The sequence below is a fragment of the Bos taurus genome, chromosome 5 (genome assembly GCF_002263795.3).
Source record: "Bos taurus isolate L1 Dominette 01449 registration number 42190680 breed Hereford chromosome 5, ARS-UCD2.0, whole genome shotgun sequence".
Classification (NCBI taxonomy): Eukaryota; Metazoa; Chordata; class Mammalia; order Artiodactyla; family Bovidae; genus Bos; species Bos taurus.
This window is the reverse complement of record NC_037332.1, coordinates 71,401,367-71,428,672: the sequence shown is the minus strand read 5'-3', so window position 1 is coordinate 71,428,672 and position 27,306 is coordinate 71,401,367. Positions and strand designations below refer to the sequence as shown.

Here is a 27,306-nt window from a genome sequence, read left to right as displayed (position 1 = left end):
TGTTGTCCCCTTCTCCTCCTGCCCGCAATCCCTCCCAGCATCAGAGTCTTTTCCAATGAGTCAACTCTTCGCATGAGGTGGCCAAAGTACTGGAGTTTCAACTTTAGATTTTCCATAGTGGCCCTTAAAAAATCTATGAATCCATATGGCCCTGCCTGTGGTCTGAGAAGTTCATCTAGGTGGGCAGGAGAGGCTTCTTTAAATTCTGGTCCTTCTTCCCAGATACTCACCAGTCGGCGAGTGGCTGGATTGCTGACCTCCTTCAGAGGCTCTACCGCAGCAGCCGACAGATGGCAGAATCTCCCAGAGGCCTGTGTCTCTGAAAGATCTGTTGCTTCACATCAACAGAAAAGAATGTTGTCCAAGAGGCTGTCTGCTCCTAAGTGGCCCTGTAAGAACCCTCTTTCTTGAGTTTTGCCCACTCTAGGCTGGAACACAGGCATTAAGTTGGAGTCCATCATTGGCCCTTGCTAGCTGTGTAACCTGGGGCAAGACTCTTCACTTGTCTGAGCCTCAGTTTCCTCATCTATCAAAAGAGCATTCATTCCTACATTTAACAAATATCAGGGTTGCAAGTATGTTCTAAGCACTGAACCAGACAAATGAGGTCTCTACTGTCTGGGTGCTTAAATAATGGTAGAGGAGACAAAACAGCAAACAACGATCCAATAAGATGTCAGGTACTAGGAGAAAAGGAGGTAGAGAATGGGAGTGGTGGGTGGTATTATAAGACAGGGTAGTCAGGCAAAGCCTCTGGGGAAGTGACGCCCAAGCTGACACCTTCATGATGTGCAGAAGCCAGCTCGTGAGAATCTAAGGATACTGTATTCCAGGGACAGGGGACAACAAGTTCAAGGGCCGTGAGACAGGGACAAATGTGGAGCACAGAGCATTCAGGGAACAGCCAGAAGGCCAATGTAGCCACAACAAGGTGAGGGGAGACAAAGGCCAGATCCCCTGGAGCATTCTAGAACTCATTGAGTTGGGAGGCCACTGGAAGGCTTTAAGCAGTGCATTACGAAGATCAAATGACACATTTAAAAGGTCAGTCTGGTGGCTTTTTGGAGAATAGAGTGGAGGGAGGACTGGAGTGAAAGCAAGGGAATTGATTATAGTCATCACCACCCCTTCCCTGCCCACTCCCAGGGTCACTTCAGGCTCCCATGAGATTCATGCTGACACCTAGAGAAGTCCAGAGGCACGAGAAGCAGCATATATCCTCACATGTTTTAAAATCCATTTTTACAAGTAGGAGCTTGCAGGGCCTGGCACCAGCTACTTGGAACCATGTCCCTGTATGGATTTCAAGGAAACAGGGTAGGGCGGCAGATTCTGCCCTGCCTAAGCTAGGCAGCTGTCCGGTCCAGATGAGCTCACATGTTTAAGCCAGGAGCTTTGCTCTCAGCCCCGCCTGACTCCGTTTTCCCTGCTGGTGCCGGTGTGGGTAAGCTAACACCCAGCAATGGAGAGAAGCTGACACTCCATGCACACTCGCTCGCTGAACTCCTGGCAGAAGCTCCTCTCTCCTGGCCTCACTTTCAGGACTGGAAAGGAAAGAGCAGGAAAGCTCAAGGTTTGTTCACTTAGGGATTTTTAATTTCAGAGTGGATCCCTTGTAAGGATCCTTGCAAGGGTCATGATCGGCAGAGCCCCTCTCCCGAGGGAATGTCCCAGTGCTCAGAGGAAGCGAAGAGGAGGAGAGCTTGGAGGCATCCTGGCTTCCAGCCCTCTTCCTTCTGCTGGGGTTGGGAGCGCTGCCTTGGAAGCTGGAGCTCTGGATTCAAGTCCCACTTCCACCTCTAGATTTCCTCAAGTATGGAGTAAGAGAGGTAGAGTGGCAGCACCTTCTCAGAGCTGTTGGGGGGCCCAGTAGCAGAGCAGACGTGAAGGGGCCGGACTCCATGCCTGCCTTCATTCACTCACTCACAGGCCAGGCCTTCTGGGCTGAATGGTGGACACTGGCATTTAGTAAATGTTTGGGGAATCTGAAGATGCATAGTAAACTGTATTACAGCTAAAATGTAATAACTGTATTACAGCTAAAATGCCAGGGAGTTCAGAGAGGAGAATAATCAATAAGATGACTTGTACTGAGTATACAGTCTAAAAGAAATTATGTGTTAATGTCTTGGGACCTCAGTTGCCTGTCATCTGTAGACTGGGGACACTGGAATTTCCCAAGACCTTACAGCTGGAATTTGGCAAAATGAGATCAAGGTATCTATTTTTCTGCTGTAGCTCCTGGTCCACACACTGCCTGCAAGTTTTCTGGGGTTTTACCCAGGCTTTTTATTTTCTTACATTCATTCTTTCTTACAGAAGTAATGCAGCTTTACTAAATTAAATTTGGGGGGAGACAACAAGGAAACAAAAAGAAAACTATAAGATAATTTTTAAAACCTGCACTGCTCAGTTGCAACTATGCTTCATATTTATATGTTACCTTCAGTCTTTTTCCTCATATAAGCCTATGGGTATAGGTTTCCTCCCCACCCCAGTCATAGAATCATACAGAACAAACTTGCTGGTGATCTGAGTTTCTTCTCAGTCCTAATATATCAGTCCATCTGGGTCTGCCTCATTCCTTTGAAGAGCTGTATTGTTGCAGTCATGTAGATACTGCGCTTTTATAAGCAGTTCTGTGATAAACATCCTTGTGTGTTCATGCTTGTGTATACATACACATATATACATATAAATGTTTATACACATATATAAACACATATTCACATACACACACACATCTTAGAGTACTTACCTGATTATTTCCTCTGGATCTAGAAGTTCTCACCACTTTTTAAACACATCATTTTGATGCTAATTCAGTCCAAATCAGCACATCTTTCCTACTCATAAGCTAGCTACTCTGCAGACATCTAAGCCTCACACGGCATAACTAGGAGCATCAGGCACAGTTTCTCAGGTCCTGCCTCCTCCCATCCTCTCTCCCATAGCCCCTGTCTTACCTAAGCCAGCCAGTAATCAGGTTGGAAGGACATCCTAAGCTTCCTGAGTCCCATCCCTCTTCTGCCTCGTTGGGGCAGGCCTGCTATTTCAAAGCTTTTACAAGGTTTGAGTAAACATCTCAGGACAGGCGGGGCCAGGAGAAGCCTAGCTGTTTATGTCACAAAGTCAGTGGTTAAGGCCACCACCCCAAACAAGGTTCCTTCCTGCCCCTGCCTGCCCTTGTCTGTTTATGAAAGCTCTCTACTTGCAGTGGGCAATTTTAGTATGCTGCACAGGTGGGCAGCGTCGCTGTGGGTCAGAGTGAATGCAAACTGCCTTCCCCGTCTCCCTGCTCAGTGTCAAAAGCAAAAGAATAATGTTGAAAGGAGAGGAAACAGACCAGAAAGTTTCTTATGAAGAAACTCATAATAATAATCTGTTTAACTAATAAAAGTAACTTCCTTCTATATGTGTACAGGAAATTTGTACCATACACACACACACCTCTAACCAATCTGAACTTGGTGATTTTGTTTGGCATAAACCTATTATGCATACATGACATGCCAAGATGCTTCAGTTGCGTCTGACTCTTTGTGGCCCCGTGGACTGAAGCCTGCCAGGCTCCTCTATCCTTGGGATTCTCCAGGCAAGAATACTGGGGTGAGTTGCTGTGCCCTCCTCCAGGGGATCTTCCCAACCCGGGGATCAAACCCCCGTCTCTTGTGTCTCCTAAGTTGACAAGTGGGTTCTTTACCACTAGTGTCACCTAGGAAGCCCAACCTATGTATATCTTACAGTAATATGTATTTTCCCTCAATTTTAAAAGGTCTGGCCAGGTTCTCCTGCCTCTGGTTCCCAAGTGAGCTTCAGCCAGGGTGTTGGTGTCTCAGTCCCTGTATGACATGTGATTGTCTTAGGCTGCGCCCCCCGCCCCTTTCCTCCTCTCCAAAAACAACTGAGCAGCTGCCCCTGGGGTTGCCCAATGAAGAAATGATGATCTGTCCCAGTGCTAAAGGAAGGCCTGGCTCAGTTATTGAGAGATGGCACTGCATTTCAGAGGAATTTAAGGGCTCTCTGACTTGCTATATATGACTTTTCATCTTTCTAGGTACTGACTTCCTAAGATACCACTCCATTACTTACTCTACAATCATCACATGACAAGGGATTGTAGGTACACCCTGTTCCATAGGTTTGAAGATGGGGGCTCTGAGGTCAACTGACCTGCGTAAGACAGCACGGGTGACCAAGGATTCCACTCAGGTCTTTTCACTCAGAGCAGTTTCCTCCCCACCCCCGTGAGAGGCCATCAAATCTCTTTCGACCTCAGCCAGTCACAGTGCTGTGTCCACGGCCCAGCATTCAGGGCCCAAGTTCCTCTTGGCAACACTTTTCCTTCCCTCCAGTTGCGATTCCCACCAGTGTTGGCTCACCCAGTCCCAGGGCCAGCCAGGCTTGGAGGGATGCCTGGCAGGCCCTGTGCCAATCCACAGCACCCTGGCCACTTCTGGGCTGGGACAGGGAGGGCTCACTCCATCCTGGTTTCTCAGAGGTTACTCTTTTTGGCAACCCCCAGGTACAAATCTGTCTTATCTATTTAGAAGAGAAGCAGAGGAAACCCACCCTCCCCACAGCCCCTAACAAGAACACCCCCTCCTATATCCCCTGTGGCAAGTGCCAGCTGGTCCCACCCACTGCAATTCCCTCTGAGACAGAGGCAGCCCAGCTCAGGTCCTCAGGAGCAGGACAGATGGGCAACAGGAGTTCCCAGGGAACCCACCACAAGACATAGGAGTTCACCCCACCTTGACCAGGAGCCGAAGGTGAGTGCTGGGAAAACAGGGGGGTCACTGCTGCCTTCCCACAACCATGCTATACACCCAAATCCAGGGGATCTGCTGAGTCCTTACCTTCCCACCATTGTTCTGTTATCTGATTATGAAAATAATGTGTCACCATTGTGAAATTTCATTTTCGAGAATATAACAGTCAAAATTAAAATCACCTAAAGTCTCACAAAGCAGAGATAACTACTGCTGATGTTTTGGTATATAGACATTAAAACTTTCCTCTAAGCATTTATATAAATATTCATATCATTTTTTTTAAACAAACTGGTTTCTTTTACTCAAAAGTAAATCTCTTAGGGGAATCTCTCCACATCATAGGAATTATGATGGGAATCTCTCCACATCATTAAACAGAGACTACCTCAACTGGTAGACTGGTAGACCACTGTATGGATACACCACAATGAAAGCAATCTCTTTGTGATAGACATTTAGATTAACCCTTTGTGTGTGTGTAATTATAAACAAAGCAGCCATGGACTCGTTGCTTAAGTACTTTTTTGGACTAGATTTCTATTAAGTGAGATTGTGGTTAAAGTGTCTGCACAGCTTTGAGGCTCATGGTTCTTTGTGCCAGCCTATCCTCCAAAGAGGCCACACCAGTCTCTTTTCCCATCAGCAGTCCGTGAAGGTGACAGACCAGACTCCATGAGGATGGGAATGCAAGTGCCAGGATTCTCTGCACGGCTCTGGGCAGACCGGGGACATTATCTGGAAATCCCCAAAAGCATCAGCACAGGAAACAAACTAGTTGTTGGCAGTGGGGAAAGGATGCAGGGGATGGTTCTTGCTTCTCTCAGAGTGATCAAAAGTGGCAGCGTGGGGCTGTGAGTGTTGGGGTGCCCCACAGAGGTCCCTCAGCCTTTCCAAAGTGTCTCTCACCTAGAGGGTGCAGGGTGACAGGGCAGTGATAACTAGCTGGCCCAGGAATGCAGCCCCTTGGAGCTGCCTCTCCTGCTCCCCACCAGCTATGTGACCCTGGGGAAGGCCCTCTCCCCTCTCTGGGCCTCTGTTTTTCCATCTGAGCTGATATTCTTAATTCTCTGATCCCAGAACCAGCCCTAAAACTAGAGCAGAAATCTCCATTCATCCTTCCTCCATTCACAAAGTCATAAACAAAAGACAGAGCTGAGATTCAACGTCAAGTCTGTTAAACTTAAACTCCATCTCTTTCTAACACCCTCCACTGTGTCTCCAGTCAGACCTATGGAAGGATTCTTCATGTCCAGAAATCTTCTCTAGTGCAGGGCTGAGAGATGGAAAAGCGTGAAGTCACCTGGATTTCTCAGAGTGGTCATGTTTGGCTCAGGGGCCTTGAAGCCAATTAACATGTCTCTCCCTAACTTTTATCATCTATTAAATAAGCAGTGAGAGAATTAATTAGCAATGTCTGGCAAAACCTGCCGAGCTTCTTTATCATTCACACAGTACTTCTTGTCCAATAAATCTTTCCTCCTTCCAAGAACCAACATCTGTAGACTTGGATCACAAATAGATGTGAGTGAGCTTCTGTGATCCTCTACCCCAGAATATATCCCAGACTCCCAAGCCCTCCCCACCTCTTACCAGTGCTTCCTGGCATCTGGAAGTTACCAGGTCCTGGTGATGCCAGGACTGGGTTCTCCAGAGTCTGTGCCCATCACTGTAAGCATGTTGCAGAATCAAGATGGTCCAATGAAACATGAATCAGGAAAGATCTCAGACTGACTCTGAAGACTGCCCCTCATCCTAAAATTAAATGAGGTTTTAAAAAAATATACCAATGAGTTGGATACTTATTGGTTCCTGATTCCAGGACTTGTCCCTAGGTGTAGCTTTTCCCGGTCTCCAGGTGGTGCCAGGAGCTGCAGCAGAATGGTTAGAAGGCAGAGCAAGGACCACACACCCACACCACAGTGGAAAAAGAAAGGAATACTGGGAATGACCTATAGTCATGTCCAGAAGGAATGAGGATGGTCTTAGGCACAGAGCCAGTCTCAGAGACGGCCTGACACGGCAAGGGGTCTGACTCCCCTCACTTGCTGAGTCAGGAATGACTCCTGTCGTGCACCTTCATGTGAACCAAAGACATCCTCTCTAGGTGCTGGCAGCCCGAGCCACACACCACACAGAAAAAGGTCCCAATGCTCTTGGGCTCCAGAAGAAAAATGAGTTTCCAAGGAAGCCCTTGTAGTAGGATGGGTACCACAAGAAACCATCACATCATGATTGTAAGAGCTTCTGTGGGCCCATGGGGAGAAAGGAGCCAGGCAGTGAATGGTTTATAAGGAAGTTATTACACTGGCCACTTCAGAACCCCCCTTTTCTGTTTTCTGAACCTTAGGAAACAAAAGATACGGTGGGAAAGGGGGCCCTTTCATGTGCTTCCCTTAAGTATTCATCTGTCCAAGTTGGAAGTGTGGGGAAGGAGCCACAGCCAAAAGAGGGACAGGCTGAGCCGTGGCCTTGACAGAGGGGCTATGGCCAGTTCTTCTCTGTGGCCTCAGTACCTTGTCCAGTGCCTGGAACATAGTAGATGTTCAATAAATCTTTGTTCGAGGAGTGAGTGCATCCATAGTGAACGTATTTGTGGACTTTTACACAGTCCTTTAAAGCTGGGCAGAGGCAGCCAGACTGGGAGATGATGGTGACTGAGGCCCAGGCCTAGTGGTCTCAATGAATGGCAGCTGAAGAAGGAAAGTGACACACAGCCTCTTGCCTGTTCATCTTTCCACATGGAACCAGATAGGGCTTCAGAAGGACACCACTGGTCCTCCCGACATGGTGCCGGGCCCTCTTAGTATCCTGAGATGCCTTCTCTCTAAGCCTCTCAGCCCCGTGGCCTCAGGGGTCTGCAGTCATCAGAGCAGCAGCTCCTTGCAGGCATAACCCAGCACTGGCCCAAGGGAGGCCAAGCCTCCTCAAGCTAACACAGATTATTTCCTCTTTCACTACCTCACTCCTTAGTGGAAAAAATAAGGAAACCAAATTCCCCTGAGCAACCTGAAACCCTGTCACCCCTGGCCAAGTGCAGATGTAGCTCCACCTTCATACCTTCCACTTTCCTCACCTATGTTTAAGCCCACAGGGCAGCCTTGGAGTTATTTATAACCGTGTCAGAGGAGAAGGAGACAGGAAATAGGAAATTATGAAGGAGAGGGTAAGGAGGAGTGACAGGGCCACATGACCCCTCTGGCTGGGAATCCACCGCCTGCCTGGCCAGTGACCTCAGAGCCCCAGGACAGGGAATCCCTCCCCAGCCCACATTCCTCCCCGCCTCAGAGTCCTACCTTTTGCTCTTCACCAGCACTGTCCCCTTCCCCAGGCCCAGGTAAAAGCCAAGTCATCCTCAGGCTTTTCCTCAGTCTGGCCACAGTCACTGTGGGCTTTCTGATGGGGGCTATCAATGCAGGGGCTGGGGGCCTAACCCTGAGGGCAGGGAGAGCAAACACCCAGCCTTTTGCCTCTGCCAGCCCCACACTGCTCTTTGCTTCCCCTCTCCCTTTTAAATACCTTGAAAGCCGGGGTCAGAATGGTCAATGCTTAGGGTCCAAGACTTCTCATTAACTGTATCAAGGGTGCCCAAAGGGGAAATGAGTTACTTGGAATCAGACAGCCAGAGTGAGCAGAGCCAGGTCTAGGGCCCTATCCTTCAGGGGCACTGGCCCCCTTTTTCTACACCCCATACTGGCCCCCAGGACCTTGGCTAGTCAAGACTTATTTGGTGCCAATATGAACATACTGGGGACTTCCGTGGTGGCTCAGATCGTAAAAAATCTGCCTGCAATGCAGGAGACCTGGGTTTGATCTCTGGGTTGGGAAGATCCCCTGGAGGAGGACACGGCAACCCACTCCAGTATTCTTGCCTGGAGAATCCCATGGACAGAGGATCCTGGCTCGCCACAGTCCGTGGGGTCTCAAAGAGTTGGACATGACTGAGCGACTCAGCACAGCACAGCAGCATAAAGGTATTGGACCCGCTGCAAAGGCTGGGAGTATCTATCCTTGTTTTGCCTAGAGCCACAAACTATGAAATGGAATCCCTAGTTGATCATCTCCAATCCTGTGTGGACTAAGGCAAAACATCCAATCCAGTCATTTACCAAAACATTAGAGGCAGCCACTGAATATGAAAAGCCACTAACTTTCAGATAATTTCACATTGTTAGGCTGTTATTTTTGTTGTTTTGTCTTATCACAGCATCACCAACTCAGGGATTCTCTAGACAAGTGCTCTGAATTGGGTGGGTGGAGGATTGTTTATATAGATGGCCTTAGAGAAGGTCTCTTCTGAACCTCTAGAAATGTGTAGCTTTAACCAGACTCTCAGAGATGCTGCTGTCTGTAAAATGGTAAAACCCCCATCTAAGAGAATTGCAGATCAGAGAGGTGACAGCTCAGGCTAAGACCACATGGGGACCAGGGGTGGGGACACAGATATGTCTCCCTGGCTGCTCATGACCTTCTCTCCACAGTACTTGTGCCCCAGACCTTCAAGTCATAAATGCTTCACGTGGCCACATTTTCCTTCCATCAAGCCCCTAATGGTGTATGCAAGATACTAGGGTTTACAAATCTGATATATGCCTAGGACCAGGCCAACTAAGGTTATAAAACAAGTCAGGGGCAGAGAATGGAAACTTGAATCTGGCCAGTGTTTGGCCTTGAGGGTCTCTCCTCCTTTCCTCTTTTGTCTTGCGGCCCCTATAAGGTGCCCACTAACACTGAAGCAGCCATTTCTGTTCGGCAAGTCCAGGTGAGCAACTTCCCTCAGCAATGATGTAGGTCCTTCTTGGGAAAAATTAATTCCTGGATTAGATATGTTTAGGAAACACTGGGTTCAACAGAGCTAAACAGGTTACCATGCAGCAGGACTTGTCAGAGCCTTTACCCTGCTTATGGTCATTGGGCATCTCCAAAGGAGAATACAGGAAATAGCTTTCCTAAATGTGTCGGCTGAAACAGCATTTCTTACAACTGGTATTCGGAGAATCATGCCCTGGGAAACACTGCTTTAGGCTTTCCCACAGTACAAGGAACTCCTCCCTAACCCCTATTCTCACAGCCCACCTGATAAACTGCAAGAGGTGGTAGTGCTAGGAGTTTCTGCCGGGAAGGCAACCTCAGTTCTTTGGAACCAGACAATGAAGTAACCCTCGGGAAGGACCCTGGAGTTCTGTGTTAGAAGATGGATCCAGGCCTGATGGCAAACTTGGAGGTTCCCACCTTCGGGCTCCAGGAGGACTGGCATCTGCAAAGTGCTCTAGGGAACATGAAATCTTGATGATAAGACCAAAGGAAGTAAGAGCCAGCTTTCCAGCCTGGTGGGACAGCAGGCAACAAGCCAGAAAATAACTCCCTTGTCTTTCCCTGGCGTTCTAACTGCCTGCTGTTCTTCTGGCCAAAAATAAAGACACTGGCCTTGAGACTAAAAAAGTAGACAAATAAAGCTAACAGAGGTCTCCAGCCTGAAGGAAGACTCAAATAACCTCAGTATAAATTCCTTTTTATACGGAGAATAGAGTCACTGGCTAAGGGCTCTCCCAATGACCCATTTTCAGTATTTGTTTATTTCTGTAGTTCACCGCATCGCATTTATTGAGCACCTACTAAATGGGATAGCCTGTGGTCAGGAATACCCATCAATTTCCAGGCAGCAAAGCTATTCTTAGTTTCCTGATGTCTATTTAGAGAGTGTTAATCCTCCTAGCCTCTCGGACCCCCTGCAATTAGGCGCATACCTCTTTCCAACCTGGTACACTGACCTCGCCCAACTGGGAAGGCAGAAAAGACAAGTGTTGTTCACACCCTCCTCCACTGGACCAAGCAGTTGGCCTTCATAGGCTGGAGCAGCCTCGGATCAGCCAAACCAGAGGAGATGTGCCTGTTTTTCCTGGATCCTTCAACCACTGCTGGAGTCCAGAGCCTTCCTGTTCTGATCCTTACTGGCATCAGAACGTGCTGGGAATCAAGAGGGCTGCGATGCAGGCAGTAGAGTGGGATGGTAAAGAAAGACCATGAACAGGAAACAGACATCCCAACTCAAATACCAGCTGTGCGTTTGTGTATGGCTGGGTGACCTTGGGCATAAGTTGTGATTAAAAGCTCAGACTCTGGAATCAGGTAGCTTGGGCTCAAATCTTGACTCCACTATATGTGAGCTGCCTTTTAGGTCAGTTACTTAGCTTGTCTCAGCCTCAGTTTTCCCATCTGTTAAGTGGAATGATGGTGATAATAATTCCTAAGTTTATATTAAATAGTAGAATTACTATAATACACATATAAAATTCTTAGAACAGCTGTGAATACATATTAGCCACTTTAAATTTCCTCTAAACTGAGATCACTTCATCTGCAAAATATAAATAAGACTGCTTTCTCATTGGGTGGTGATGAGAGTTTATGGAAATAATGTATGAAAAGTTCTTGGAATAAATGTTTGTTGCTGTCAAATAGTAGTATTATTATCCTATTTCCAGCTTTTATATATTAGGCCAAACTCCTCCACATTTCTGGATCTCAGTTCCCCATTTGTCAAGTGAGAGCAGGAGTCACGTGGCTTCCACAGTATTACAACACAGGGACCAGTGGCTGGAAAAGTCACTTGTAGCAAAACTGAGTCAGTAACCCTGATGCACCTCCAGTTTCCCCACATCTCCGTGCATAGCTCATAAAATAACTAGGAGAGAAAAAAGATGGTTCCCATTCACAAATACTGTCTTGACTTGTGCTGTCCTATAATTGAAGTGGCCATGGTTGCTACTAAGCACTTGAAATGGGACTAGTTCAAAGTGAAATGTACTGAGTGTAAAATACATACTGGCTTTCAAAAACTTAAAAAATTCAAACCCCATTGACAACGTTTTACATTGATGACATTGGAAAGATAATATTTTGGAATATTGGATTAAGAACAGTGTTAAAATTAATGTTGTGGGTGTTTTTTCTTTTTTTCAAGTGTGGCTACAAGAAAACTTAAAATTACATACATGGCCTGTGTTTGTGGCTTGCAGTATTATTTCTCCCAGAAGGTGCTGGTCTAGCCTTAGTCTTTCTGCCTCCCTGCTTGTGGGTCGCCCAGTAAGAAATTCTTCTCGCAAGTATACCAAAGGAATTTGAACTATTTGGGGTTAACTTTTTTAAACAAAATAAAACACAGATGTTAACTATCCAGGTGGGGCATTAAGTTTTAAGAGCCTCTAGGAATCTCCTCTGGCTTAAAGGGGCCCTGAATAAATAAAATCCGTCAAGCTGCCAAAGTGCCCATGATGTTAAGCACCCAAGGTTCAACATATGAATTCTGGGTTCCATGCCATCTCGTCTCTTCTGTTTGGAAAAGAATGGGCAATAGCTTGGCTGTATTTCCCCAAGACAACCACCACTAGTTAGCATTCTATCTCCTATCCCTGCAGCTTAGAACAGCCGTTTTTTTTTTTCATTGAGCTGGTCATACCCAACATGTCAAACCTGATTTTCCTTTTTCTCTCTCTCTTTAACACACACACACACAAGCTAAGTGTACCGTTGTCTGGAAAGGCTAGAAGGCTCTTCCTCCAATGTCTTCATTCATTCAAGACCCTCTTATCATGTGCCTACTATGCCCTGGGCAGTGGAGAGTAGGGTGTGACTCCCTGTACTGAGCAGGCTCACTGTCCAGGAGGAGAAACCAAATGGGAATAAGATAATGGCTGACGTGCATCCAGTCCTCTCAATACACGCCAGGCAGTGGGCCAAGCCGGTAATGCCCATCACCTAAATGCGTTCTCCCACCACCTTAGCAGGTTAAGAGTCCTTTACGGCATCTTTCATTTTACAGATAAGAAAAAGGAGTCTGAGAGAACTGACTTGTCCAGGACTGTAGAGCTATCAGTTAATGGAGCTAAGGTTTGAGCCAGGCAGTAAGACCTGTGTTCTTAACCACATCAGAGAGTGCAAGAAGTGTGATAACAAGCATATGAACAGTATTCTCTGCAGACACAGAGGATAGGGATATCATTTTGCCCGAGAAAGCAGTTAGTCTTATTCATTCAGAGATCCTACAACCCACAGGACATGTGGGAAATCATCTGGATCACAAAGGTCACAAGGCTGGTGATCCATAGTCTGAAACTAGCCCAGGGATGTTTTGTTTGGCTCACACATGTGTGTGTGTGTGTTTCTTTTTAATTGTGCTGGCATTTAAATATAAGATTTCACGTTAAAATCTTGGATTTCTAGGTTATCTTCAGAGACTGGAAATCTGACAGCACTGGACTCATCATACTCTGATAGATTGGAGCTGATAGCAGCTGTCCCCTTCCAAAGGGAGGTGAACTATTCAGTTGTCCATGGTCAGCACGATTTTCTATCACTTCCCCACTCCCAAGCCAAAGATAAATCACTAGTTTTATCATATTTTCCCACTGTTTTGGTGTTCGTCTTGCAATAAAGAAATAATTTTACTACCCACTCATTCCTCCAAAGTGGGAAAACAAGAGGCTAGGGAGACACATGTATATCTTTTGGTAGATGTGAATAATAATCCAATATGTTTAATATGCAAACATCCAGCTTCCATTGACTGGCCTCTGTGGGCATTTGGGTTTGTGATCTGATGCAGATGAGTGCTGAGGAAACCCAGGCCAAGAGACAATCCATCAAGAAGGAACTGGAAGCCACACCTGCAGCCATTTCCTCAGAACTGCATCTCAGAGAACACGTTGGGTACTGGGGTTCTCTCACATATCTCAGTCTTTCTGCTGGACATTTGTACCAGGAAGCCATGGTTGCGAGGTGTCTGGGGGTTCCTGTCCTGTTGTTGGAGAAGGGAGTTGCAGTTACCCAGTAGGGCACAAGTTTGATCTGGGTCTTCCAAACCCCTTCCTCATCCATTTAAACAAAAGTATTCTCAGATGACACACTTCTTAATCTAAGCCAGTCTTTTCTTAGTTTTCTCAGATACAGATGTTTAAGGCAAGCCATGAATCAAATTCTGGAGCAAGGGGCTGCTTAGGGAGACCATGGATCAGGAAGGCCTTGTTCCCATGAGCACTGTCTCAGTCTCACCTTCTCCCTGTCAGCTTTCAGTAGTGTATTAATGGGGTTCAAAAGCATTTTAACCAAGCCCTCCAGTGATCAATGACAGACACTGAAGTGACCTTTACTTTTAATTATAGCCATCAACTAGTTCTGCAAGTTTGCTATCTTGTTTGGCACATCAGCTCTGCTTCAACAGGAAGTCTGGTGGTCAAATATGTCATCTGATAAAATACATCAACTCATTAGTGGCTTAGTTGAGTCCAAGCTCTCATCTACTTTCATAACCACAGAGATCCTGGCTCTTGTCTTAATAGAGCATATTTGTAAAGAAATTACCTCCTAAAAGGTGCTGTTGATGGATTTAGGTGTTCAATTATTCAGCTAGAATGGAGCGCCCCTTCCAAAGGAACTTAGAGCCAGAAATACTTGACACATAGTAGGCACATTCAGAAAAATATCAGTTACCATAAGTACATGTAGGGAGAAAGTGTACTCATGCCACATAGAGCCAATCCTGCTATTTCACAGATAACAGCCTGAAGTCCAGGAGGGTTGACATCATCCAGTTGATCCTAGGATCTGGAGGAGACCTAGACCTCGACCCCAGGTGTCCTGAATTGCAGCCAGTGCTCACTCCTGGACACTGCACACCTCCCAGCCCTGGGGTAGATGAGGTGAATGGGATAGATGGGGACAGGGCAATGGACTTGATATCCAAGTTCAGTATCACCATTTCCCAGGCCCTCCCATTGACTACCCCAGCATCTACCACCTGAGACTATCAGAGGTAAACATGTGGGAGCAGCCTGAAAAGGGATATGAGCCATCTGACCCTTGAAAAGAGTGTAGGACGTGGCCTTGAAAGACATTGTTTCCAATCCCAATTCCACATATCAGCTGTGTGGCTGAGTTCCTGAACCATACCAGTTCTCACTGTCCAGCCTTCTGACTGTCTGGTGTGGACAATGACCCCTCACTGTCCTGCTTTTTGAAGGGGGATGTTGTGATCATCAAATAAGATCAGGTAGACTTAAGACTCTAAAATGTGGAGAGTCATGAAAATATAGAGTGGTAACTTTATTTTTCTATGCTGTAGAAGGCAATGTAACAAAGTGGAAAATCATTAGACTTGGGTGGGAAGGGGCACCAAATCATGATTTTGCATGGCAGCTCTCTGGATGTGACCCTGGAAAACAGCCCATCTCCTCTCTGAGCCCCATTTTCCTCACCAGAAATAAAGTGAGCATACCCACTCTGCCATACAACAACATGCATGTGGGTACATACTCATTTGCTCATTCCAACTGCAGCTCACCAGGCTCCTCTGTTCATGGGATTATCCCCTCAAGAATATTGGAGTGGCTTGCCATTTTCTTCTCCAGGGGATCTTCCCAACCCAGGGATGAAACCCAAGCCTTTTGCACCTCCTGCATTGGCAGGGGGGTCTTTACCACTGTGACACCTGGGAAGCTAATATAACAACATAGCTACTAAAAGCTGGCATCTGTTGAGCTCTTGGTATGTGGCAGATTCTGCACTAAACACTTCCCCGGAATTTCTTTCACTTAATCACCAACCCAGTGTGGTACATACTACTATTCCCCCTATTTTGCAGATAAGGAAACTGAGACCAGAGAACTAACCCACACTAGGTGAGCAGAAGAGCTCACAAGAGGTACTGTGTTTCCAAATTTCAAAGACTGTGAGTCTATTCACGATGATCAAGTATAAGTCAAAGGAGGTCCATCCTGATTCATGACCCGCAAGCACCTTAACCAAACAGCGTGAGCCCTCATGTCATGAAACCACATCCTCAGGAAGTGTGCCCCAGGTTGCAAGGCTCACCTTCCCCATGCCCTACCCTGGGGATAGCAGGAGCCTGAGATTTCTGAATGCACAGTGCTTCTCTAAGGCAACTGGGCTACCTGGTGCCCAGCGCCCTTATTCTGAGATTCCTCTTTGAGGGATCTCTTTGAGGCAGAGGGGGAGGGATAATTGTCAGGCAATATTTTAGGTCTGATTCTGGAATGACTCTAGTCTGCTCTGGATTTCCCCTCCTCTGTCATCCAAGGACTCTATTTTTCTACCTGCTAAGCTTTCTCTTGAGCTCTCTGAAGCCAAATCTTTCAGATTTCCTTCCCTTCCCTACCCGTACAAAAAGCTGGGGGCCACAAACCTGGGAATACTTAAGGTCTCTACTCTCTGCATTGTGAATGCCAGTGTTAAGTGATAGGCTTTACGTGAACATAAATTAGAAGTGGGTGTTGGGGAGCACTTCTATGGCATCCGACCCATCCCAGCCACAGATGGCTTCTACAGGAATCAGGAAAAGTTGTCCTGGCCCCTATACCCCTCCCCTGAACACTAGTTTTTTAGCAACCAAGTAAAAAAGCCTCTTAGTTCCACTACAGCTGGGATAGATACCTTGTGACCTCCCGTCAAATGCTATTTAGTGAGTTCCTTTAGCCAGAGTCAGTACTCATCTGCTCCAGCCCATAAGAGATTAACACAGGAAAACAGACAAAGAAGAGGAACCCATGTCACCTGCTCTGAAAGCCTAGGCAACTCAACCAGGACATGTTGGTTACCCACTGCCTCTGCAGCCCTGTTCCCAGTACTGGGGGGAACCTAGAAAATGGCAAGGGTGGGAGACGTGTGGACCAGTCCACAGGAGGAGAGATGGAAAACTGGTGTGAAAGAAAAGAACCATTCCCAGAGGGTGAACTACAGTGCTCTGCAAGGGTCCATGAGCTCCTTCTGCACTTCTGTGAACCAGCCCAAATCATACCTTGCCATCATCCAAGAGCCCATGAGAGTGCTCCCCAGGCTTAAGCAAATACCAGGTTTCTTTGCTTTGGGCAGCAATTAATTGTATTATCTGATTATATCAGAATAATGACTGGCTAGTGTCAGCAGTAACAGATACCATTTAACTAGACTTTGTGATGGAAAAATAATCAACACCCAAGACGTGACGTTGAGATGGATAATTCTTTCCAAACATGAAATCCTTTGAAGGAAAATTAATAAAAACAGTCCATGGTGTTGAAAAGGCAGGGAACCGCTGATTAAGTGGAAAGAGTACTGAGTTAGGAATTAGAAATAGGATGCAAGACTTGGTTTTGTTAGGACTATGGTGTAATAAAACTGGGGTTGGGTAGGAAGCAGGGGCTGCAGAGGCTGGCTGTGGAAGAAAATCCAAGAGAAGCATACAGAGGAGACACCCAAAGTAGGGAGTCAAAAAAAAACAATGTGGGGGAAATTACAACAGGAGTAGCATCTTCTCAAATCCAAAAAGTCCTTGCCATTAGACTATGCCAATTTGGAACACGGATTTTGAAAGTGACTCAGCAAATGTCAGAGGTTCGTGATGTTGTACAGGAAGCAGTGATCAAAACCATGCCCCAAAAAGAAATGGAAAAAGGCAAAATGGTTCTGAGGAGGCCTTACAAATAGCTGAGAAAAGAAGAGAAACTAAAGGCAAAGGAAGAAAGGAAAGACATACCCAACTGAATGCAGAGTTCCAAAGAATAACAAAGAGAGATAAGAAAGCCTTCCTCAGTGATCAATGCAAAGAAACAAAAGAAAACAATAGAATGGGAAAGACTAGAGATCTCTTCAAGAAAATTAGAGATACCAAGGGAACATTTCATGCAAAGATGGGCACAATAAAGGACAGAAACAGTATGGACCTAACAGAAGCAGAAGATATTAAGAAAAGGTGGCAAGAATCCACGGAAGAACTATACAAAAAAGATCTTCATAACCCAGATAACCATGATGGTGTGATCACTCACCTAGAGCCAGACACCCTAGAGTCCCACGTCAAGCGGACCTTAGGAAGCATCACTATGAACAAAGCTAGTGGAAGTGATAGAAGTCCAGCTGAGCTATTTCATGTCCTAAAGGATGGTGCTGTTAAAGTGCTGGACTCAATATGCCAGCAAATTTGGAAAACTCAGCAGTGGCCACAGGACTGGAAAAGGTCAGTTTTCATTCTAATCCCAAAGAAAGGCAATGCCAAAGAATGTTCCAACTACTGCACAACTGCACTTATCTCACATACTAGCAAAGTAATGCTCAAAATTCTTCAAGCCAGGCTTCAACAGTATGTGAACCAAGAACTTCCAGATGTTCAAGCTGGATTCAGAAAAGGCAGAGGAATCAAATTGCCAACATCTGTTGGATCATCAAAATAGAAACAGAGTTCAGAAAAACATCTACCTATGCTTTATTGACTATGCCAAAGCCTTTGAGTGTGTGGATCACAACAAACTGTGGAAAATTCTTCAAGAGATGGGAATTCCAGACCACTTTACCTGCCTCCTGAGAAATCTGTATGCAGGTCAAGAAGCAACAATTATAACTGGACATGGAACAATAGACTGGTTCCAGATTGGGAAAGGAGTACATCAAGACTGTATATTGTCACCCTGCTTATTTAACTTATATGCAGAGTACATCATGTGAAATGCTGGACTGGATGAAGCACAAGCTGGAATCAAGGTTGCTGGGAGAAATATCAATAACCTCAGATATGAAGATGACACCATCCTTATGGCAGAAAGTGAAGAGGAACTGAAGAGCTTCTTGAGATGAAAGTGAAAGAGGAGAGTTAAAAAGTTGGCTTAAAACTCAACATTCAAAAAACTAAGATCATGGCATCAGGTCCCATCACTTCATGGGAAATAGATGGGGAAAGAATAGAAACAAAATAAAAGGCAGACTTTCTTTTCTGGGGCTCCAAAATCACTACAGATGGTGACTGCAGCCATGAAATTAAAAGACACTTGCTCTTGGAAGAAAAGCTATCACGAACCTAGACAGCATATTAAAAAGCAGAGACATTACTTTGCCGACAAAGGTCCATCTAGTCAAAGCTATGGTTTTTCCAGTGGTCATGTATGGATGTGAGAGTTGGACTATAAAGAAAGCTGAGCACTGAAGAACTGATGCTTTTAAACTGTGGTGTTGGAGAAGACTCTTGAGAGTCTCTTGGACTGCAAGGAGATTCAACAAGTCCATCCTAAAGGAAATCAGTCCTGAATATTTATTGGAAGGACTGATGCTGAAGCTCCAATACTTTGGTCACCTGATGTGAAGAACTGACTCATTGGAAAAAACCCTAATGGTGGGAAAGATTGAAGGCAGGAGGAGAAGGGGATGACAGGGGATGAGATGGTTGCATGGCATCACCAACTCGATGGAGTTTGAGCAAGCTCTGGGAGTTGGTGATGGACAGGGAGGTCTGGTGTGCTGCAGTCCATGGGGTCGCAAAGAGTCGGACACGACTGAGTGACTGAACTGAACTGAAGCAAATGTAGCTTCCAGTTCATCTGTTTCTTCATGGTGTGATCTCAGGTGAGTGATTTCACCCCTCTGGCTTCAGATCACTCACCAGGTAGCTGGGACGGGCAGTCTCCAGCTAATAGGGTGACTGATAATGCAAAAAAGGAGTTTTTTTCTTTGGGATGGTAATGGAGTACCATGTCCAGAAGGTGGGATTGGACTTAATAAGTAATGCAGTGGCTGGTGCCTCCCCTCTTTGGAGGGTTAGATGCGTCTCTCTGGATAGTATACAGCCCTTAGGTCTGCCCAAGAATGAGCCCTTCTAGGAATTTCCCAAGCAGCTCCAAAGAGTTGTTTTTTTCCTAAAGATAATGTTTTTTGACACGTTTAAAATTTGGACAAGGTTTGATGATCCTGCAATAATCCCAAGAAGTGGGCAGGGAAAAGGCACCAAGTGAGATCCAGAGAATGAGACATTAACAAGGGGCACTCAAAATCAAGGCGAGGACAACGGGCAGAGAGAGAACGTTCCCAGAGAGAGAACGGGAACAGTAGCACCTGGAAAAGCCAGTGATGTTGACAAGGTAGACAGAGGCCAGGCTGGCTATTGTTGAAGCCATTTTATGACACTTTATCCCAAGGATCCTGAAAGGTTTAAATCAGAATAGTTGGAATTCTCTTAAACCAGCCATTCTAGTTGCCATCAAATGAGACTCTAGCCTAATCTTTCTTGGCCAGGACCCGCTCTGTCCCCTCTTCACTGTCCATCTTCTTCCTATGGCTATCCCACATCCAAGTACCATCCAAATTCAATGAGGAGAAGGGAGACACAGGGCTGAATCCTCCTTCTGCCACCATGAGCCTGGCCACGCCCAGCCAAAAAGGGGACATCTTTGGGTCAGCAATAAGACCCTGTCTTTAAAACACAAGTCTTTAAAACATGAACCTGGGTTCATGCCAAACGCTGGAGTCAAGCATCTTAATGTACTGAAAGGCCCATTGCTTCTTATTAAAGCAAAAAATAAAACCATCTGCAGTTGAATTAATCTAAAATGGCAACAAGTCAAAGGCCATTTGGCCCGTAGCACCACTGGTACATAGCGCCATTCTCCCTACAAAAAAATGCTCCTATCAACTTGGTCTAAGTAGCCTTAATTTTGCCCTCTTTCAAAAGGATGAAAGAATAAGCAAAAAAGGGAAAAAACTCAGTAAGTTAATAAAAGTCATAAATTGTTTTCCTGTTTGAGAGAAGTGTAGAAATGTCTCCAGAACAGGGCTAATGGTCTCTCCATCTCTGCATGTTGCATATATGAAAACAGCGGTTTCCACAGCCACTCTGGAGGGTGAATTGTCAGGAACTGTTCAAATGTAAAGTGCACATACATTATGTCTGAGAATTCCAAATTGTATATTTGCCATGGGGAAATATCCACGCATATGAACAAGAGGATGGTACAATGAATTCTTGTCATAGTGCTCTTTGTAACCATGAAAAGCTGTTAGAAACCTAAAATATCTAATAGAGGAATGGATAAATAAATCTATACCTATACCTATACCTATAAGACTCAGGTTCCATCCCTGGGTGAGGAAGATCCCCTGGAAGAGGGCTTGGCAACCCTCTTCAGTATTCTTGCCTGGAGAATCCCATGGACAGAGGAGCCTGGTGGGCTACAATCCACAGGCTCACAAAGAGTCGGATACGACTGAAGCAACTTGGCACTGGTCCTGGCATACGGCTATTATATTATTAGAGTAATAAAATAGTATATAATGATATGTATCATATAATATTGCATATACTGTAATATATAGATAGTAGTTGACTATATTTTAGACCTAGGCTGTAAGGGTTTAAATATGGGCTCTGTAACAATCTTGAACAAGTTTCATAATTTTTCTAAGCCTCACTTTCCTCATCTGTAAATTGGAGACAGCAGTAGCACACCTGCCTCATAGAACTTTTGAGAGAATTAAGTTAAACTGAGTTGATGCATGTTAATTATTTAGAATGGTATTTGGTGCACAGTAATCATTCCATAATTATTTTTTATAATTTATAACCCAATGGAATTCTGCACATTAAAGAAAATGAAGTATATATGTGTGCATATGAACTGAGAACAACCTTGAACCTGTTGCTCATTGAAAAGAAGTTGAATGCTGTATTGGTATTCCACTGTTTATAGTATTTGCCATTCATGTTTCCAAGGGGAAGGGCTACTGTAATGAGTATTATATATGTAAATACATAGAGAAGGGACTAGAATTAGAGGAACTGACCAAAAATGACTTTCCCCTTATCTGACTTTAGATAGATGGATAGACATGGATGGATGATGGTTGGTGGGTAGATGGATGGATACAGTTGAACACACAGATACATATACACATGGACATAATAGAATGTATGCAACTACTCTTGTAATTTTAGAAATGTGGATAAAAATTAAAAGGCCAAGGATGTACAGATTATTATTCCCCTTTTATAAGTGAGGAAACTAAATCTTAACGACGGCCCATAGCATACTTAAGTGCATACAGCCAACAAGCCCCGCAGGAAGGATTTAAGCCCTGCCCTGCCCTGCCCATGCCATGGCCTTTTTACCGCCCCCCACTGCCCCTCCAGGCCACCCAGGAGTTGACTATGACAAAGGCTAGAAGAAGGGGCCTCCTTGTCCATAGTGACCAGAATGATAAAAGCTAAATGAAATGGAGAATTGTGTTGTTGTTTTTGTTTTTAATTAGTGTACCTGTTGGAATGTGCCATTCAGCAGTGGAGCTGAATTGTTCCTGCTGTTCCTGCAAAACAAACAAAAGTCCCTCCACCCAAGCCACTTCTGTGGCCACTTTTCTAGTCTTATCTATCGAGGGATTGTGACAGGGACACAGAACTGTGGGAGGGACACCTTCTCCAGCCAGCCCGGGACCCAGCCTCCTAACTCTCTCTGGTTTTCCTCCCATCATACTGGCAGGCTGCATAGACAGGGCACATTACCCTGGGAAGCCCTCACTCATCAGCCCAACCTCAGAACGGTAAGAGTATTTGAGGCCAAGCTTCAGTGAGACAAACCGAGTCTTTTTTTTTTGTTTTTTAACTTTGACTTGGTTATTTTGAGGGTCTCTTCTAGTTCTAACAGCTAAAGAACATTAGAATTTTTTCTTTATTTTTCTCTATTGATAACCTGATATAATGAGGATGACAGTCATTAGTTCTTACTCTCCTATGATGATGTTTAATTATAACCTCTGGCCATTTCAGCTGTCTTCATATTTCTAAGGAAAACTCCCCAAATCCATAAGTAAGGCATTCTTCAAATGTTAACTGTCCATTCCATCCTGATCCTGGGAAGGGTTGTCTGCCTTACAATAGCAAGGATAAATGGAAGTTGAAAAGTTTGGGAAGAATGGCATAATTCAGAATGGCTTCACCTTTACCCTATAGTAGCTGAGTGAGCTTGAGCAAGCACAGTTTATCTCAAACCCACAATTTATCTTCCATCTGAGGAAAAATAGGTGTGATACCTACTCTTAAGGATACTGAGTGGATAAAAGACACAAAGAGCCTGCACCCAGTGGAAGTCTGAGAGATGTCCCCTCCTCCCTAATATAAGCAGCTCTCCTTTTTTCTGACTTGCTAAGATGTCCACAGGCTGGGTCCACTTCCCAAGTGATTGGTTCCTTTCCAAAGTTGGATCCTTTTTATTTTCCTTAAGTCACCAAGCCCAGTGTAAAGTGTTAATTTTGTGTTTGTAAGCGAGAGAGGATTGATCGGGCTTCCTTAAAAATGGCTTCTTCGCTAAAACCACAACCTCAGATCTGATACCGAAAGAATCTGCTGGCACTGGTCCCTTTCAAAACAATCTGGAGACGTCCAGAGACCGTCCTCCGGAGCTGGCAGCGGGCCCCCAGCTGAGCCTCCCTCTCGAATTCCCCACGGGCTCAAGGAGCAGGCCCCCAACACTCCATTGCGCAGCCCCATTCTTCTTTGCAAAGGAGGGGTTGGCATTCTGAAGTCAAGTTCTCTCCCTACTGCTCCCATCCCTGCAGAAACCACACACTCGCACGCAGGCACCAGAGCACACCCACTGCCCGCCCCTTCCTGAGCTGGACAGAACTGTGGAGCAGAAAGCAGGCCAAGGCTGCCTCCTCATTCCTAGTCCTCCCCTCTCCCCTCCTCCAGAGTCCAGGTTTTGTCAAGAGTTTCAGGGGCGGTGACTGGTGGGGAGGGACCACGGATATCGTGGATGCTTCCAAGTCCTTTTCTCTTCGCCATAGTATGTCTTATAAGCCGGGATGTAGTTTATTCTTCTAAACACTTCACTGGGGTGTAGGGCCTGGAGTTGCCATAGAAACACCTTTTAACTCCTCATCATCCAGAAGGCAGCACCAATTCTCAGGGCTTTGGGGGAGGGGGGGGGGGAAGGCAAGAAGAGACACTTGTGGATGAGGAGGAAGGAAATGGAAGGCTGTGGGGGGATTCCTTAGAGAGGGGCTTTGCCCAGCAATGTGGCACCCAGCCATGAAAAGAGCCAGGAAGGTTCTGGAAGAGGAAGCTAGTGGGCTGGAGTGAGCATCTTTTAAGGACTACAGTATTGACTGGTAGAGTCATAGGGGTCAAGGGGAATGGGAGCGTCTACACATTTCCTTCAGGGAGAGAACAGGCAGGCTGGGAACCAGAAGAGGAGCTGTGAGCTAGGAGTACTGGGAGCCACCTACTGGACGCTGGCAGGGCGCTGTAAGGCAGTGGAGGTCAACAAGCCAGCAGCTCGCATCTACACCTCCCAGAAAAAGCATTATCTCATCCCTGCCACTAGTGCAGTGCACCAACCAAGGCAGCACAGCTTTGGATCAGGGCCAGCAGTGCCGAGGTCTTTTTGTTTCTTTTTCATTTTTGCTACCACAATGTTCTTGCCTTTCGGTATTTCCTGGTAACTTCGCTTTTCTCTAGGCAGTCAATTGAGGAGGGGGTCATGGGAAGATTTCTTACTAAAATCCAGCAAAATTACAAGAAACTTTCTGTATCAGTCCCAGACACATAGCAGGAAACCTAAGCAGTGGTCAGGCAGGGCCACCATGGGAAGTGGTCTCCTTGTTCCTGTTTCCACTGTCCCCTGGCGAACTTCCAGGGTAGAAACCTAAAAGCCAAGAGCAAGGGAAGGCATGAGGTCTCCCTCTCCACACACATCAGAAATCCAGGTGAACGTGCCCGAACCACTGTCAGGCAGAGGACGACGCCCTGACTCCACCTGACGCCTGGACCCAAGTACGTGCTCTTCACTGAGAGGACCAGAGCCGCCACCACCGGCAGCAGCTGCCAGCATCACTTAGGTGGGAATGACACCCACAGGGTGAGGGGGAACAGGCCAAGCAGAATTTGGGTGGGGGCAGTCAAGGGAGACGAAAACCTTGCAGGGCTCTGGCAGCCCCGAAGAATCCTTCCCAGCAATCCACAAACCCAGAGGCCAGTCAGGTTCCCCCAGGAGAAGGAACGGGGCATAGCAAGGACCCCAGGAAACCACTAATGGGGTGACCCTAGGTCACACAAAATACTCTTGCCTGCCAGCCAGACTGACCCAGTCACCACAGCCACCTCCCTCACATCTCCTAGGCTTGCCAGGCCCACCAGCAGCACCCCTCCCAGCCTCAGCTCCCTCCCCTGCCAGGTTCCTGCCTCCTCCCCCTCCTCCCCTGCAGTACACTTGTGGAGGCCCTCACCCAGGACCCAGTGGAAAATTTCTTTTCCTCTTTATGACTGTGCTGAAAACACACACGCTCCATTCTTCACCTCTGAATCGACACAGGCAGAGGGTGACTAGACTGTGTTGTACCCCACCCCCAGCCTGCATTTACACACACACAGAGCAAGGGCCACTAGACTTGCATGCTTTATGAGATGGAAAGGAGAGGAGAGATGTTTTCCAGCTGCTACTCCCCCTCTGGCCATCGAAGCACAAGTGTCCCGAACACTCTGAAACAAGTTCTCCCAGGACTCTCAAGGCCCTTGTCTCTAATCAAGACACTCAGTCCAGTTTGGAATAGTCACCATGATGTGACCCTTGGCATCTTTGTTCTTTTGGTGACAAATCTGTTTTCCACTGCCCTGTCTCCCTCACCCCACACACATTCAAGGAAAAAAAAAAAAAGGCCTTCCTGTGAATTCTCACAGCTATGTGATAAGTGATCCCTCACACACGCCACCTCCTGCTTGCTATCAACACTCTCAAATACAGTTCCTTCGGGGAGGGTCAACCCCACAGATTCCTTCTCATTTTCCCCCTTAAATCCACCCAAACTTGGCAGTCCAAGAAGCTCAGTTCGCACTTGGCCTAGCGAGTGTGAGTCTGAGTTGGGTCTCAGTGAAAAGAATGAACATCGTGGGGAGATGGTGAAAACTCAGAAAATTACAAGTTTCTCCTGCAACTTTCCCCTGCACATGGCTGCCAACTTTCTTTCTTTTTAATTTTTTTTTAACTCTTCATCATCCCAGCACTTTAGTTGGCATTACAAGTTTTAGAAATGCTCTCCCCACCTTTCTCCCCCAGAGAGTTCTCCTGTGATAGTGAAAAGGGGAATTTTCCAGATGTCAAAAAGAACAGTAAGGACCTCACGCCCTAAGAGAGCATGGCTGCAAGGAGTTCACTCGGCCTCGGTGGGTTTCTCTACGTCTACCCACCTCGGTCATGCTGAAGCATACCTCAGTATCTACCTCCATGGCCTCCCCCCAAGCCCAGGCAATGGAAAGGAGCGGAGGTTGGCGAGGCCACCCGTAGCAGCGCCAGAGTCCCGGCTGCAGCGCGCCCGCGAACGGTCACCGCGGGGGCTCCGCAGGGACACCGGGAGCGCTTACCGATGTCTGAGTTGCAGAACGCGTCCTGGGGGTGGCTAGGCGAGCATGTGCACGCCTCAGCGCCCCAGTCCCCCAGGCTCCAGCTGCCCAGGAGCACGACGAGCCCGAGCCAGGGAGTCATCGCCGCTGCCGTTGCTGGTGCTGCTGCTCGAGTCTCCAAAGTTGCCTTGCGCGCCACGGGCCGGGTCGCTGCAGCCTGCGCTCGCCCGCCCGCCTGTGGGGGGCAACTTTGGCTTGGAGCGCGCCGCTCTCCGAGTGCCCGGCGGGACGGGATGGGGTGCGACGGAGCTGCCTCGGCGCTGGCGCAGGACTGGGCGGGTGGGCAGTCTCTCCGGGCGGAGGAGCAGGAGCTGGAGGGAGCAGAAGGAGGAGAAGCTGTCCGAGCGCCCGTCCGCTGCCCGCTCTGCGCCGCAGCCCCGCGGCCGAGTGATATAGCGCGGGTCCCCCCGGGCACCCCCTCTCGAGCGCGCGGGGCCCGCCGACTCCGACCAATAGCAGAGCCGCATTACCTCATCGGCCCTCCAAAAAGTGGGCGGGGCCGGGGGCGCGGGGCGACGGGGCGGGGCCACCCGTCCAGTTCAGGTCCTTTTAGGGAATAATGCAGCTGTGGGCACGCGAGTGGGTGGGCTGAACGCGCCCCTGGTACGCGCTGGCGCAGGGGCCCTCCAAGTGGCGCCCCCTTGCCCTTCTCGCCTGCAACCCAGCCATACGCCCACCCCGCCCTCTGGGCGCCTCTGACCCAAACCAAAATCAACTACCGCCGACCCCAGCACCAACCCCTTGGCAGGTCAGAGGTGGCCTTGCCTTGGGGACCTTGACTGCGCCTGGTGGAAAGGATAAATAAAGGGTAACTGTGTCTTCTCTGGAGAGAGCCGGGTCAGAGGGGAAAGATCGAGGTTGCTGACATATCCCCTATCCTTCCGTGTATCGCTGCTCCTGACTTTCCTCCTCAGTAGGAAGTCGTTTGCCTTTTGGAACTGGTGGTAATGAAAGGTTGTTTCCCGGGCTCAGCCGGAGTAAATAGTGAGGCCATTCAACAGGCATCGTTCTGGATTCTGGGATGAGCAAAACGAACTCTTTGCTCCCATGGAAGTAGTAGGCAATGCATTAGAAGAAACATGAGTACATAGGGTGATTTACTAAGGTAATAGTGCCCTGAATGATGAATGATGGGTTGGAAATTCTGCGGAGGGCGCTGCTGTCTACGGGATAATAAGCACAATGGCTGAGAAGGTGACAGCCTGGCTGTAAACAAAAAGCCTCAGCCCTTTGGCAGCAGGGAGGAGATAACAGCAAGGGCAAAGTCCCCAGGCTTACTTGAAAAACCGTAAGTTAGGGCACGAGGAAATGGTAACCTCACCTAGGGCAGAC

The 27,306-nt window shown here is 47.1% G+C and overlaps 2 protein-coding genes across 3 annotated transcripts in view; one reads left to right on the top strand and one right to left on the bottom strand.

The window, feature by feature from the left end:
* Positions 1-26,340, bottom strand: part of TIMP3 (TIMP metallopeptidase inhibitor 3) — a 57,640-nt gene extending 31,300 nt beyond the window's left edge. The window contains 1 exon segment of the mRNA NM_174473.4: positions 25,936-26,340. Within this exon segment, the coding sequence (NP_776898.2) occupies positions 25,936-26,056 (121 nt within the window). The 5' untranslated portion in view covers positions 26,057-26,340.
* The window catches only part of SYN3 (synapsin III), a 492,649-nt gene that overhangs the window by 183,822 nt on the left and 281,521 nt on the right, over positions 1-27,306 (top strand). The gene's annotated exons all lie outside the window — the stretch shown is intronic.